The 14,524-nt window shown below is 36.8% G+C and overlaps 1 protein-coding gene across 1 annotated transcript; it reads left to right on the top strand.

Moving 5' to 3' along the window:
• Window positions 1–200: 200 nt before the first annotated feature.
• LOC140156899 (uncharacterized) lies at window positions 201–7,422 on the top strand. The gene is made up of 5 exons (XM_072179929.1): window positions 201–433; window positions 1,775–2,221; window positions 3,848–4,279; window positions 4,430–4,684; window positions 5,601–7,422. The coding sequence occupies exons 1-5, from the start codon at window positions 254–256 to the stop codon at window positions 6,606–6,608; spliced, it is 2,322 nt and encodes a 773-aa protein (XP_072036030.1). The 5' UTR covers window positions 201–253; the 3' UTR covers window positions 6,609–7,422.
• The last annotated feature ends 7,102 nt before the right edge of the window (window positions 7,423–14,524 follow it).

Genomic DNA, 14,524 nt, shown 5'->3' with positions numbered 1-14,524 from the left:
AAGTAATTCTTGATTTTGTCTATTCTGCAGATGAAATCAAACTGACTAGAGCCAATGTCGTTGAAGTCCTAAATTTGGCTGTTTACTTGCAAATTGATTCAGTGGTGAAATCGTGCATACGTTTCGTTAACAGTCAGTTAACATCTTTACCTTTTAGTTCTGCGACACTTTCTCTTCAACAAGCATTTGAAATGCTGACCCGTGCTTGTCCCATGTTGCGAATCTTTGCGAAGAGTACATTGTGAGAAACTTCATGTTCTTCTCGAAGCAGCCAGATTTCATGGAGAAAACAACCACTGAATGCATGACAACATGCATAGAGACTTACTTTGATGAAATGCATCACAGAACAGGCACACATCGTGGTCGCACAATCATCGGTAGTTTTGGCTGCGAAATCACCAGAATGGAATATGATAGCGACGTGAGAGAAGTAAGTCATTATAATGTAGATTTTCTGTCATGTTTTACATGAAAATAATGATAACAGTAATATGGGTCCTTTTCCACAGTTGCAACATTCACGTTGGCGGATGAGGTATCCGGCTCACTCCCCGGCGGTGACGACTTGCTGGGCTATATGACTAGGAGAAAAAAGTTTAATATTAATTTCCTATCAGCTATGGGTTAAAATAGACTTCCGCCCTCCCAATGGTACATTAGGAATTGGATAAATAAACCATAAATATGACCTGTGGAGGGTAAAGCCGTAGTCAGTGGACTTCGGTTGTATATATAAATGCGCATATATAAATGCGCACGTGACATCTACAAGTCGCCATACCGTATTAAACGATATAAGGTACCCGGATGTACATAAACTCCCCGTGCAAAAGTATAGGGAAAATGACAGGTCGCAAGGAAAATTGCTTTTGCAAAATAGTGGCATTGATTGCAAAGGGTAAAATAACTTGACCCGAAAGATAAACTCTTTATTAACGTTTTCCATCACGGAAAAAAATTAACTACGGAAAAGCTAGATATAGCTGATTTACAAACTTATATTTCATAATTTCCGTGCTAAATGGGCGTGCCAATTGGCCATATCTATGACGTAGTGCTGGTTTCATACTATCATGCTGCTTGCCGCCGAGCGGCGTGACACACGCGCATTGTAGACAAACAGACACAATCAAGACTTGTGAATGGCTGATAAGTCATGCCTCTTGTCGCAACGGCATGAAAGTATGAAAGGGGACATGATTGGCTTTAAGGTCAGAACTGTGCAGGCGGCGGATGACATGATCGAGCCGGCAACTTGTGAAACCGCCCGGCCGTATGGCATTTTCCAATATAGTCGGTTCATTTTGTGGGGTTCATTATCGAACCCCAACGGTTTTAGCTTGTATTTATATTATTTATCAACATAGGCCTATTTGTTTGTGATATTTCAAGCGTTTTAAAATTTCAAAATAATCCCATTCAATTACACGGTTGACCATGAAAATTTACTGAATTTAGAGAATGCAATGCGGCCACCACCTGGAACTGTGGTCGCAATTTCAGTGATTGACAGTGAGGTAACACGAACATGGCACTGGTCATCTGGTCACGTGCGCATTTATATATGCGCATTTATATATACAACCGAAGTCCACTGGTAGTGTACAGGCGTTGTTTGGATATTCCACAATATATTATTTAAAGCAAGTTTGGCTGTAATTGGGTTATTAGCTGCTTCACTAATTTCAGTAAAACTTCATTTTTAAGTAATATTACTGCATCCTAATATAACCATGATAACAAACTTGAAAATTAAAAATATGTTTTGCAGGAGCTTCTAGATGTTGTTGCAAGATGGGTTAATCATGACTTACATAAACGTAAACAAGTGGCTACAATCTACTTCGAGGAATTTGAGCTACACCAGTGCTCCGCTGACGCACTACAGAAAGCCCTAGATAATGGAATGAGAAAGATTCCTGAGTGTAAAATGGCACTTGAGGCTGTAATTGCAATCAAAACCAAAACATTGTCCCTACAACGAGCATTTGAGATTTCTAATCGCCATGAAGCAGCATTGTTGCGTACTGCATCGCTTACTGTAGATTACATGAAAGAACACTTCATTTTCCTCTCAAGGCAGCCAGGGTTCGTGGATGAGACGACAACGGAATGCATGGACAAATTTCGGCAAAGATACTTTACACATGAAATGTCTCAATATAACCCACAGACGTCCCACAATACATTCATACCATTTCGTTATATCGACATAGGAGTAAGTACAGTAGTTTGATTCAAATACTTGGACAATAATAACTGCGCACCATCTAGTTTGAGGTCATTGTTTGAAATCGGAGGGTTTTGTTTTGGGCTGAGGTATTTTTCCGAGGGAGGGGTAGCTCCCGAGGAAAATCACCTAGGCCCAAAACAAAACCCGTTGTTATTTAGAGGTTAATGACTGCGCATCAGTTGTTTTTAGGGTATTGTGAAATATCTAAACATTGTGCTTTGGAACCGAGGAACCGAGGGGCGCAGCCCGAGAGATATTCCGAGGTCCAAAGCACAATGTTTAGATATTTCACAATACCCGAAAAATAACTGATGCAAAGTCATTAACCTCATTCATAACCGTCACTTTTCACTCTTTTTAATTCAATTTACGTCACATTTTCTTCTTATAATTTGAAAACAGAACACAATTTTAACTTTATCTGTCGTTTTCCCTGTAAATAATCGAATAGCCCATTAAGGAAATACCGCTTGCGACCAATCACACTAGCACGCAATCATGCGATGTCCAAATACGGCGGCCAGCGTCCGCGTAAATTGTTCGAACGCGTAACACGTCACGTAATGCAGTCATTGTAGATCGTACTTTTAGCTACGTCACGAGACGCGGTCATTATACTTTTTCAATGACCTGCATTTGCGTCCGCGTATTAAAAAGTTATTAGCTGTGATTGGATCGCATTTGCTGCGTATATTAATGAGGTTATGAATGTTATTCATTACCGTCGTATCTAATATTTTGAACATATCAAAATGACATAATTATGTTATTTTATGCCATAAAAACGCTGTGAAATATAACCAGTTTTGATTTTTGTTGTAACCTACCCTACCAGGCGAATTTAACATTCGCACCGGCAACAAGAGCTACCAATCACAGAAGCGCGACGGCATCGCGTAGGCGTATGCGTTGACATAACGCTTAGCTTATACATGCACACACGCGCAGAAGTCATTGTAGCGCGTCAGGAGTCGTTGTGAGTTATTAATGACCTCGCAATTAGTGCGCGGTCAGGCAATCAATTTTTTTTGATTGGATCGCAGACTTCCCGTATATTAATGCGCAGTGCGGTAATGAGGTTATGAATTCCAAATCATTTATTTGTACTTTCATAAAAGTTGTGAAAAAGCCTCAAATTTGACATCATATAGGGGTCAGATGTCTGAGTTGTTTAATCTTTGTTAACAATCATACCAAAGTATTTCTATCATCTTAAGAATTCAGAAAAAGTATAGTTTGGCCCAAATCCTTAGGATGAGAGGAATAATTTAATACAAATTTACACACTGTGTTACCTTTTAATGTCAAATTTAAGGATTTTCGAAAACTTCTACAAGTGAAATCTTAAGATTCGGAATCCGCACTCCCAAATAAACCATGAACCACTCATTCATTTTTGTGGTTCTCTGTTTAGAGATTATCTACGAGGTACAAATAATTGTAACGCCAAGACAATAAGACATGAATTAAACTTCAAATACATTTTTCATCAATTAATGCACTAATATGCTTAATAAAGGGTAGTAAAGAAATATATCATGAAGAATGTCATAGACGCACTATCTTAGGAGATTGCTCCAAATTATTTTTGTTATTGATATTTATTATCAGGATATGTTGGAGGTTGTTACAAGATGGGTCAACCATGACTTAGATCGACGTAAACAAGTGGCTATAGACTTTCTCCGGGACTATCTCAAGCAATATCAAGTACACAAGTGCCCCCCTTCCAAACTACAGATCATTCTGGATATTGGCATGAAAAATATTCCCGAGTGTAAAACCACCCTTGAGGATGTAATCGCCTTCAAAAACATTACTACGAAACTGCAACGAGCATTTGAGATTACACAGCGCCCGGAATCGGAATTGTTAGATCCTGCAATGCATGACATTGCTCGCCTATTCATGAGAAATAACTTATATCACTTCTCTCGTGAGCAGTCAGCATTCATGGAAGAAACAACGAAGGAATGCATGGAAGCATTTTTAGAAACTATCTACTTTCAAACTACTGAACATACATATTTGACAGAGAGAAAGGTGAGTGATCAACCTGATAAAAAAAAAACCCGAAATAAAATATAGATGATGCCGAAACAGATAATACCAACCTTATTGACTTGCATCGAGACAAAATATTTCAGTATCACCATCAAAACAATAATTAAAAACATTATTATTTTCTTGCAGGCTATTTTTGAGATCGTCTGTGCGTGGATTAATCATGACATCAGACAACGTAAGCAGTTTGCTGTTGAGTATCTCAAAAGATTCCAGTTGGGCTTGATTCCATCTGATATACTGCAGAAGGCTCTAGACAATGGAATCAGTGATATTCCCGAGTGTAAATCAACACTTGAAGAAGTGATAGCCTTGCAAACCCAGAGTGCCAACTTGACTATCCCAACACCTGATATCACACATCCTCATTGGTTTCAACAGAAAGTAAGTTTTAAAGAAAGTGGGATAGCAGGAATATTGAAACAGAGCCATTTTTGAGCAATTTAAACAAAAATACCTGTAGTTTACGTCTTAATACGAGTCAAGGAAGCCAATAATTTGCATTGATTATAGATCTTGCGGTTCTTGAGATGATACTAATCTATATTAACAACATAACACCATGTTTTGCCGTGATATACTTCACATTTTGGGGTCAAACCCCATAACTAATTCGGCGAGTCTAAGAGTCAGCGCACGGCTTGGCGCAAGCGCACTATGGCGCAGCACTATGATGGTAAAAACTATCACACGGAGAGGCTGATGGTAAAAATGATAAATGGCAATCAACCAATGAACTGTCTAGAATTTATGTATGAGTGATATAATTTTATTTAACCCGTAGCATTCCTCTTGTTTGTTAGCCTTATTTATCTCAACATTTGAGTGCAAACAGCGCTAAGTCACTCTCCCTTGCGACTCGCCTTAAGGCCATAAATGATGGAAGGATACCATCATACCCGAAATTGAATTTTTATTATTTTATAGTATTGTCTGCAGAAAAATCAGTTACAAGTGTTTTAATATAATTTCATTAAATTATTTCTATTAGAACTGATTAGTAATCCGCTTTGTTGTTCCATATCACCAATATTTTCGGAGCGCAAATTTGAAGCGTCTAATAAGTAGCATATTTTATGCATCTTTCTTATTTTAACGTGCATAGGCATATGACCAAATGGTTTTCTTTCCTTTTTCAAATCTTATATGAAATATTTGGAGTTATTTATTTGTGGAATTAATTATTCTCTGATGAAACTGCCATAGCATACTGCATAAACATGTGTTACATTCTGACCACTTGGACGTATTTCTCAAACAACAATGATGTTTATCATTGTTATTTATTCTATTTTACCAGTTGCAGACGCTGATTCATATTGGAGGGAAGAACATGGCTTACCAGGACATAAAATGCTGGCGAGATACCACCGATTTGGAATGGGATACATTGGATTCCATTCAAGGCTTTCCACGGAAAGTCAGAAATCACAGCGTAGAAGTTGTTAACGGTCATCTATGCATAGCTGGTGGTTATGGACCAAACATGCCAAATGTTAATCCTAGAAGATACAACGGTTTCGGCACTTGCCTTAACAGATTTGATTTCTATGATTTGAAACAACAAGTCTGGCAACCCCTGGCTTCCATGACTACGGCAAGAGCAAACTTTGCTCTAGTTCACCTGAAGGATTTCGTTTACGCCATAGGAGGTGAGCAACAAGGTACAGCGCTTTCAGATGTTGAAAGTTATAGCTTAGTTGACAAGTCATGGCAGTCTAATCCACCATTACCTGTTGCTATTTATAGTCCATCGGCAGTTGTCTATAAGGGGAAGATACTGGTGTATGGGAGAAAGGATAGCGTACCAAACAACCATGCCTTACAGATCTTTACACCGGAGGACATTGGGGGAAACCCCGGAGGAAACTGGAACATCGCTCTGGATGACCAGCAGCATGACGTAAGATCACCAGATACCCCAAAGTATGTTTTGACGGTACAGAATGATAAGGTCTACAGGGTCACTTACAAAAACCGGATAGTGCTCGTCACCGAGCTTGAATGCGATTTTGAACGTAATCCACCGCGTGTTCATGTTGCAGATACTGAAGACCAGACTCGCTTTCGTACAAGTGTCGCAAAAACCTGGCACTCAAACCTGACTGGTCAAAACATCTTCTCTATCAACAAAGAACTGTATGCAAATGTCTTGGGATGTATCTACAAGATGGGTGTCACAGATTCACAAGAAGATGTAATAAGAAACAGGATCAAAATCGTGAGCTTGGACATAAAAGACAATGCAGGATGCGTAGCCGTGATGGCAATACCGTATTATATGCCGAATCAACTTGTCAACGTGTAAATACTCCTTTGCATAGTATTAACTGGAACTTCAATGCTGACATTGAGTAGCGTCTTTATTTTTCTGGGGTTTCATTCTGGAATTCAACAATTTTCACCGTTTTTGTACTTACTTCATCCATATAAAATGATCAAGGGATCTTACAGAGTGTCTTATAACACAGATATTTCCAAATTAAAGGTCCAATTCATCCAGAACTTTTTCTTGTGTTTGATACGCCACGTCGACATTTTGGTAAGGATAGGATTCGGCAAGCGTACATCGATATATTAGCCGTGGTACGTCAGAATTTCACTTACATTGAGCATGTGGAGGTATTGACTCAACGTTTGGGCAGTATCAGACATATCGAATTGCATTCTGAATGAATTTTCCTCCAAAACACCAAAACAAATTAGGTCTTTTTGGGAAAAAATGTATATATTCAATATGAAAGGTCAAAATTACATTTCATTCGATTTAAAAAGTTGACTTCGAGGACTTTATTTGATATTAGAAGGACATTCCTCGTGTTTAAAATGCAATTCGATATGTCTGATGTACTCTCAGTTCCCACAAAAAAATCCTTAACTGAATGTGTAGCCTTAATTTAAATGAGAACCATCGTTCCAACCTTCGTCGGGCTTGTCGGTCATATTCAATAATGGGTGACATCAAAACTCGACCGGCGGTCAACCACCGGTTCCAGGCGGTTTCCATTGTTTAGAACAATAGAAATAGGACGGGACCAAACTAAGCTTAAGACATTGACTGTTGTCACAGTCACAGCAGCATTCAAAATTTGATCGTCATCATGGCAGCTGGTTTTAGCGGAGTCATAAAAGTTTTGTTGTTTCAGTCGTCTTTACAACATAAATCAAGAACTACACATGCTACAGAACCTACAAAAGTATATCTGTGATATTTGAATTCTTCTACACACTCGCTATGAAATGATCAAATAGTTGCTAACCTTAAATGTACATTGTATAATTTGTATTTATGCGCAGGTGTTTACATAATTTTATCCAATATTTAACTGGACTTTTGCCAATTATATTTATTGACAATCCTGGAGAACTTATTTACGGATATGATTATTTGGTTCTATAACCATACTAGTAAAGTGATAAAAACAGTCATTGTCCACCACACAATCCTCTTGGGGCAAATGGAAAAGAACTTTCATTACCTGCCTCATCCCCATAGGATAAGAGTAAAATTGTGTAATTGCTTCTCGGAAATTGCATCACTGCTTCTTTCCTTTTCTTCTTTTTTTTTCTTTCTTAAAGGAAGGTGACCTGATATATTTGGAAAATCAAATTCTTTAAAACTTACGTATAACATAAAATGTCATCCCTTTCAAGCACTCATGCAAAAAGAAAATGTAAATGTTTTTTGTAAATGTGACTAATTCCTAATGGAATTACCGACATTTATACAGTGTGATATTGGTAGTCTACAGTGTTTTTATTAATGATAATCATCATGATCATGTAATATATTGATTTCAAGTGAAAGGCCCTATTTTTCTCATAAACATATTGCAGTTAGAAGTTCCAACTCAGTGTATTTCCCAAGATATCATCAAAAACTGCCGAATTAGTCAAAACTATGGTATACCATAGTTTTGACTAATTCGGCAGTTTTTGATGATATCTTGGGAAATACACCGATTTGGAACGCCAAAATATGTTTATGAAAAAAAATATGAGCTTTCTTCTGATACCAAAATCAGCATTTTGATGAGGTAAAGTGGGGGATGAGATTTTCAATCAGGTTACCCACCTTTAATTAACTGTAACTTTAAATGCCAGCATTAGCTTAGCTGGAACTCCCTGTTGATACTTGATAGGTATTTGTTCATTGGCCTGGTTTGTGCAACTTGTATGCATGGTATCAGGTAAATGTCAGATTTTGTTATGCAAGTCCAGAATTTAGATCAAGCAAGTTTTAACTTCAAAGTTGCAAAGTATCATGATTTGTAGAATAAACTTTTGCAAAACATTAAAGTGTTATTTTCCAATTTTCAATAATATATTGATTAAGATAATAAAAATCGATATTTTGGCTGCTTCGACCAACAATACCGAGTCTACCCTTAATACAATTAGGTGTTTTTGCATTTTTTTGCCATATCTCATGTGTTTCATTACATGGGTAACAGGGCAAAAGAGTAAACACCCATTGAATCATGTTAACCTTGACCTTTAAAATGTTGTTCCAAATGAAAACAATTTGAGACCACTTTTTGTGGCGCCTCTACGGAGGCGCGCCACAATATAGGCATGACTTTGTGAAAAGCTTCTAATTTCACTCTTGCTAGATTGACTTCGCAATTGTTTTGCTAAAATTATGCCCAGCTCAGAAATAAAACCACAATTTGCTTGGATTTTATTTTATTATTGTTTTCTGATATGCACGGGATAAAATGGTGAGCGTATATTCTTTGTTTAAAATACAAAATTAGGATTTATAAAACACCAAATAAATCCTGACCTTTGTATGCGTTCAACCAGTTTACCGTGTGCCTTAGAACCCGATAGACGGCGACATTTGACCATACACTAGGATCCACAACATGCTCATCTATCATGGGAACAGTTCTTAAACCCTAATACATTTGTATATTCATCCTTTGAAAATTTGGATACACAAACTCATACTCATACTCTGCAACTTGAGGTCAAATTTTGCACTATGATAATGTAATTGAGGTTATTGGACTGTGCCATTGGGATGAGACTCTTGTGGTCCATAGTGATAAGATCAATTAACGAGGCCTCTTAAACTGATGGCTTTTGTTTGCTAATTATACCATAGAATCTATATAGCGGTTATTGCCAAAGTTGCAATATGGTGGCACAATTGGACGGCAAACTGTATGCAAATAACACGGCATATTAATTATACATGTTCTACATTGTTGTATTTTAAAACACTGAAGACCAAAATTGACTAGCTACTACTTCCATGATTGGATTAAGTAAATAACTAAATCCTGTTATCTACCCAGCAGTGTTTGCTTATCTTAATAATTGTAACAAACTGTAGTGTACTAAATGGTATAAGACAGAAAAGGCAAACAGACAGTAATTTAGAGTTTTAAATTAGAGAGTTGACAGGAAGTTGTAAGAGTTAAATTGTTATGGATATGATTGGTGTAAGCGCGAAAATGTTGAATGTCAGATCAAAGTCATCCGAGGTGAATTAAGTAATGTCAATCACAAATTGTTACAGGTCATTTGAGGTGGACTAAGTTTATATTTGGATTGTCAGAACACCTTCCCCAATCAAACACATTTCTCTTGCATTTGATCATCTTCTACTCTTCCCTAGAAAAATCATTATAATACCAAATCTATACACACCATGGAATTCACCATATCACGTCCAAGTTCACATTGGGCGCCACATTCCTTTTTTAAAGGAATTTTTATATAAACATCAGAGCATTTTTGATTTTTTATCCCTGTGTAGACAACAATTTGACATTTGACCTTTATGTTTATAACGTAAGAACTGTACACCGGAGATAGATCAAACTATCCTTTTTTTTCTGAATCCTAATGATGAGAGGAATACATTATAGTATGAGTTTTATCCAGAATTGACCAATTTTGACATTTGAGCCCTGCATAAGCGGTCATTTTTTGTTTTATGCAAATTGGCATTTATCCTATTCCCTTTTCTCTCTTTTTTTGATGGGGACGTCGCTACTTTACAAACCATTTTGTACTGTGTGATATTTATTCCTGCTCCGAAGTTGTAGCAATGGATACTCTTAAATTTTCCGATTAAATATTCAATCAACAGTGGCGTAGCCAGGACAAAAGGGGTTGTGCAAGGGGCAAGGCAACTTTGAATGGGGAAAACTTTGACGAATATGGTCAAAAATGGGTTAAAGAAAGTTTTCACCGGGGGCTTTCACCGACTGAAGATGAGGGGCAAATCCTTTCCAATTGAAAAAAAAGATTGAACATATTTACTCGTTTGAAATCGCATTCCAAACATACAATGCAACACATGTCATTTGACAGTCAATTAGGAGAAACATTTGATTGGATGGTGAAATCAATTTATAAAAGAGTAAGAGTCAATCCAAAAAACATTTCAATCAATTTTATCTATTTAAATTATTTCTATCAACAACCATGAAAAGATTGAAATATTTCAATCTGTTTAAAGAGCAGATTGAATCTAATATGTGGGCAAAATAGTTTATTGGGTGCCCAGTTTACCTGTCATATTATACAAATATTAACTGTCTATGAGTGTGATGGTCGAAATATAATCACGAGGTGAAAGATGGATTGTTCCATTCCACGAGCCGGAAGAACGAATTTAAGACAGTTAATATTGTTTTATATCACTCATACATAAATTATGTTGCTCAAAAATACTATTTAAGATAGGGAATACATTTTTTCATCAACATAACACCATGTTTTGCCATAATATAACTTAACATTTTGTTGTCCACCCCATAACTAAATAGGCGAGTCTAAGAGTCAGCGCACGGCTTGGCGCTGGCGCACTATATGGCGCAGCACTATGATGGTAAAAACTATCACGAGAGGCTGATGGTAAAAATGATAGAAGGCTATCAACCAATGAACTGTCTAGAATTTATGTATGAGTGATATAATTACCTCTATGCAAACTTTGAGACCTACTATTCTTCCCTTGGTATATTTGCCATAGACTCTTACGAAACTGTAACCAAAGTAAGTAAACAAGGTAGACACGAACGCCCACAACGTTAAGTTGAGTATGCGCTATTCCGGGCCCATCCGCCATTGGTTGGGATTGGTTAACAAGCTAGCGCAAAGAATGTACAGTTAGCATTCCAAACTTGATAGAAAAATGACAAGTTGGTGATTCAGATTTGTTACTATCATTTCTTGTCAGTTGTCATATTTCATCGTACATTAAACAACGTGAGCTTTAATTAGTATCTTGTTCAGGTATTAGCTTTAACGGATCGTTATTTGGGGTACAGGAGAAACATTGTAAATAGTATGTCGGTATCTTGACGAGATTGTGCATCAAGAATCGAAAATTCTATGAGGTAAGTGAATTTTTAAAAACATAGTCGATTTAAAGCCAGGATTATCATTTGATGCAATTGTTATTTTCCATCAAAATGCAGCCAAGATATTTCGCTTCCGGTTATTTTTTTTATTTGTATCAGTTGTTTCAATTGTCAAGATTGAATTGAAAAATTGAATGTTTTTTGAACAGTTGTCATTAAAATAAATATTTTTTGCACTTTTGACATAGTGATCGTCGCGACAATTACAAATTACGTAAAGAGGTTTGTTTGTTTGTTTGTTTGTTTGCTTGCTTGCTTGCTTATTGTTTGTTTGTTTATTTAAATGGTCGCTCCGTGCGGAGACACGCTTGAGTTCCGGTGGGACCAAGTTCAAATATTATGCTCAAGCAAGTGAAAAACCTGTATAACATTTCGTCCAAATTAGTTTATGCAAACACAGTTGGTTCGATGTTGCTTGGTTCAAATATACTTCGTCCAAAATATTTTGGTCCAAATATATATGTATTCTTTGGTTCTTCAAAGAATTGGTCCAACGTTAATTTTGGCCTATTATTTTTCTTCCATAAGTAGGACAATTTTTCTATTGGTAAAAAATAAATACTTTATATGACTTGAACCCAGATAATAAAGGGAGGAGGGCAAGCTAATCATGGTTGGTCGAAACTCAGTTCGACTAATATATATACTTTGGATCATAGTCTGTTGGACCCATTGTTTTTGGACGAAGTGTTGTTTGTCTCAACGTAGTCCGAAGTTTTTGATTGCCATGGCGCGAAGCTAAAATGGTCAAATATGAGGTGAATGTGGTAAAACACACGTATTTGTGTAATTATGAGAGGGACGATAACATTGACCATACCCACCCACCCTCGTGAAATACTGAGGGGATTTCCCCTCATCCCTCCTGTATTTACACCTATGACAATATGTTTTTGTTATAAAAATAAAAAGTCTATATTTAAGACTAATGTACGGTGTCTGATCTCCGCCAAATGCCCCCTTTTATTATTAATTCCCCGATTTTTACTTACCCCCACCTTTTTACAAATAATTCCCCGTTTTAAATTTCCCCCTTTTTACAAATAGTTCCCATTTTGTAAATATCCCCTTTTACTTTCACCCGTTTTGTAAATATCCCCTTTTACTTTCACCGTTTTGTAAATATCCCCTTTTACTTTCACCCGTTTTGTAAATATCCCCTTTTACTTTCACCCGTTTTGTAAATATCCCCCCTTTTTACTTTCACCGTTTTGTAAATATCCCCTTTTACTTTCACCCGTTTTGTAAATATCCCCTTTTACTTTCACCCGTTTTGTAAATATCCCCTTTTACTTTCACCCGTTTTGTAAATATCCCCCCTTTTTACTTTCCCCGTTTTGTAAATATCCCCCTTTTTACTTTAACCCGTTTTGTAAATATCCCCTTTTACTTTCACCCGTTTTGTAAATATCCCCTTTTTACTTTCACCCGTTTTGTAAATATCCCCTTTTTACTTTCACCCGTTTTGTAAATAGCTCCCCTTTTTTAAATAAATAATTCCTTTTAAATTTCCCCTTTTTTACAAATAGTTCCCCTTTTGAAAATAGTTGTTCCTTTTTACTTTCCCCTTTTGTAAATAGTCCCCTTTTAATACTCACCCCTTAGTGTAAATAGTTTTTCTTTTTACACTCAAGAATGGTTTATCCCATTTTTACTTTCTCCCTTTTCAAATTCGATTCCCCGATTTGTTTTTTCTCCCCGCTTTTTTGATGTGCGTAGGGCTGTGTTTTATAGGCTTTATAGAATCACGCCTCTAACCACGTGGAGTGCCAGCCTTCATGCTTCGATCGTGCATATACATGTACTTCGATATGGAAATAGGTCCAGCCTACGCGTTGAAAAGCACGTAATTGTCTGATACAAATTCTTGAGCTAAATAAAATGAATAAAATGATACTTATTGTGTAATTTATGAATTCTATAGGATATAGATCTACATTTAAGAAAAATCATAATCTGAATTATATCATGCAACTAAATATAGACCCAGGAAAAGGCCAGGAGTTTGGAATTCGAATCAATTCGATTGGCTTATTAATCGTTATTATTTTGGACTTGTCTCGACTTCATCTAACATAATAGGGCCTACTAATTCTTTTTGGATTTTTGAGGCGTGCACCACTGACCGAAGTCCCTGGTTCATTTGTCTGGTCAATTGAATATACGCCATAGAGACTTTGATTAGAAAGCACATTTTTATTGTGGTTAACGGAATTGTTGACAAACAAAGAATAGTGAAAATTACTCGGAACTGGCTTAAAAATAAAGTTGCATAAAATCACACAGCCACACTTGTCATAAATATGCAATGCCCATTTTGTCCAGGCCCGTTTTATAAATGTATGCTTTTATTGTCATTTCACTGTTAAGACCGCTTGTTTTAAACTTTGGTGCTAACTTTAAAAAAAACCTTTTGAATAATAGCACAAACAATTCTTATTGTCTAGGCTTCTGTAACAATGGCAGCCAGTTGTTTGTTGTCTCTGACATATCCCTGTTTATAGACAAGTTCTTCACAGACTTTCAAACATCATTGCTATGAATTTGACCAGCATAAATATTTATGCATGCCAGTTTCACCCGTTTAACATTCTGAAAATCATTTGGTTTATCAATCATATCGGATTTGCTCTTTGTACAGCCCCTCTATAAACGTGCATAAAAGTTGACGGATCCCTAACCCATTGAATTTAGCGGCGCTTGCACAACAGGCTATAAATCTACCTACGTTGGTATCCAAATTCATATAGAACGCCTTTCCAATAATGGATGTAGCGAAATGAGCTCTAGTGAGTGCACGGTACTCTCCAGGGTCCAGGCTTACTGGTAAAGCCTACGCACG

This window comes from Amphiura filiformis, chromosome 7, assembly GCF_039555335.1.
Source record: "Amphiura filiformis chromosome 7, Afil_fr2py, whole genome shotgun sequence".
Classification (NCBI taxonomy): domain Eukaryota; kingdom Metazoa; phylum Echinodermata; class Ophiuroidea; order Amphilepidida; family Amphiuridae; genus Amphiura; species Amphiura filiformis.
This window is presented reverse-complemented; position numbering and strand designations above follow the sequence as displayed.

What these genes read in the sequence shown, in the direction of transcription:
- LOC140156899 (XM_072179929.1), top strand. Translation starts at nt 254, where the DNA reads ATGTTCTTCTCGAAGCAGCCAGATTTCATGGAGAAAACAACCACTGAA. An exon ending in ATGATAGCGACGTGAGAGAA is followed by an intron (nt 434 to 1,774) that starts GTAAGTCATTAT and finishes TATGTTTTGCAG; the next exon opens with GAGCTTCTAGATGTTGTTGC. An exon ending in TTCGTTATATCGACATAGGA is followed by an intron (nt 2,222 to 3,847) that starts GTAAGTACAGTA and finishes ATTTATTATCAG; the next exon opens with GATATGTTGGAGGTTGTTAC.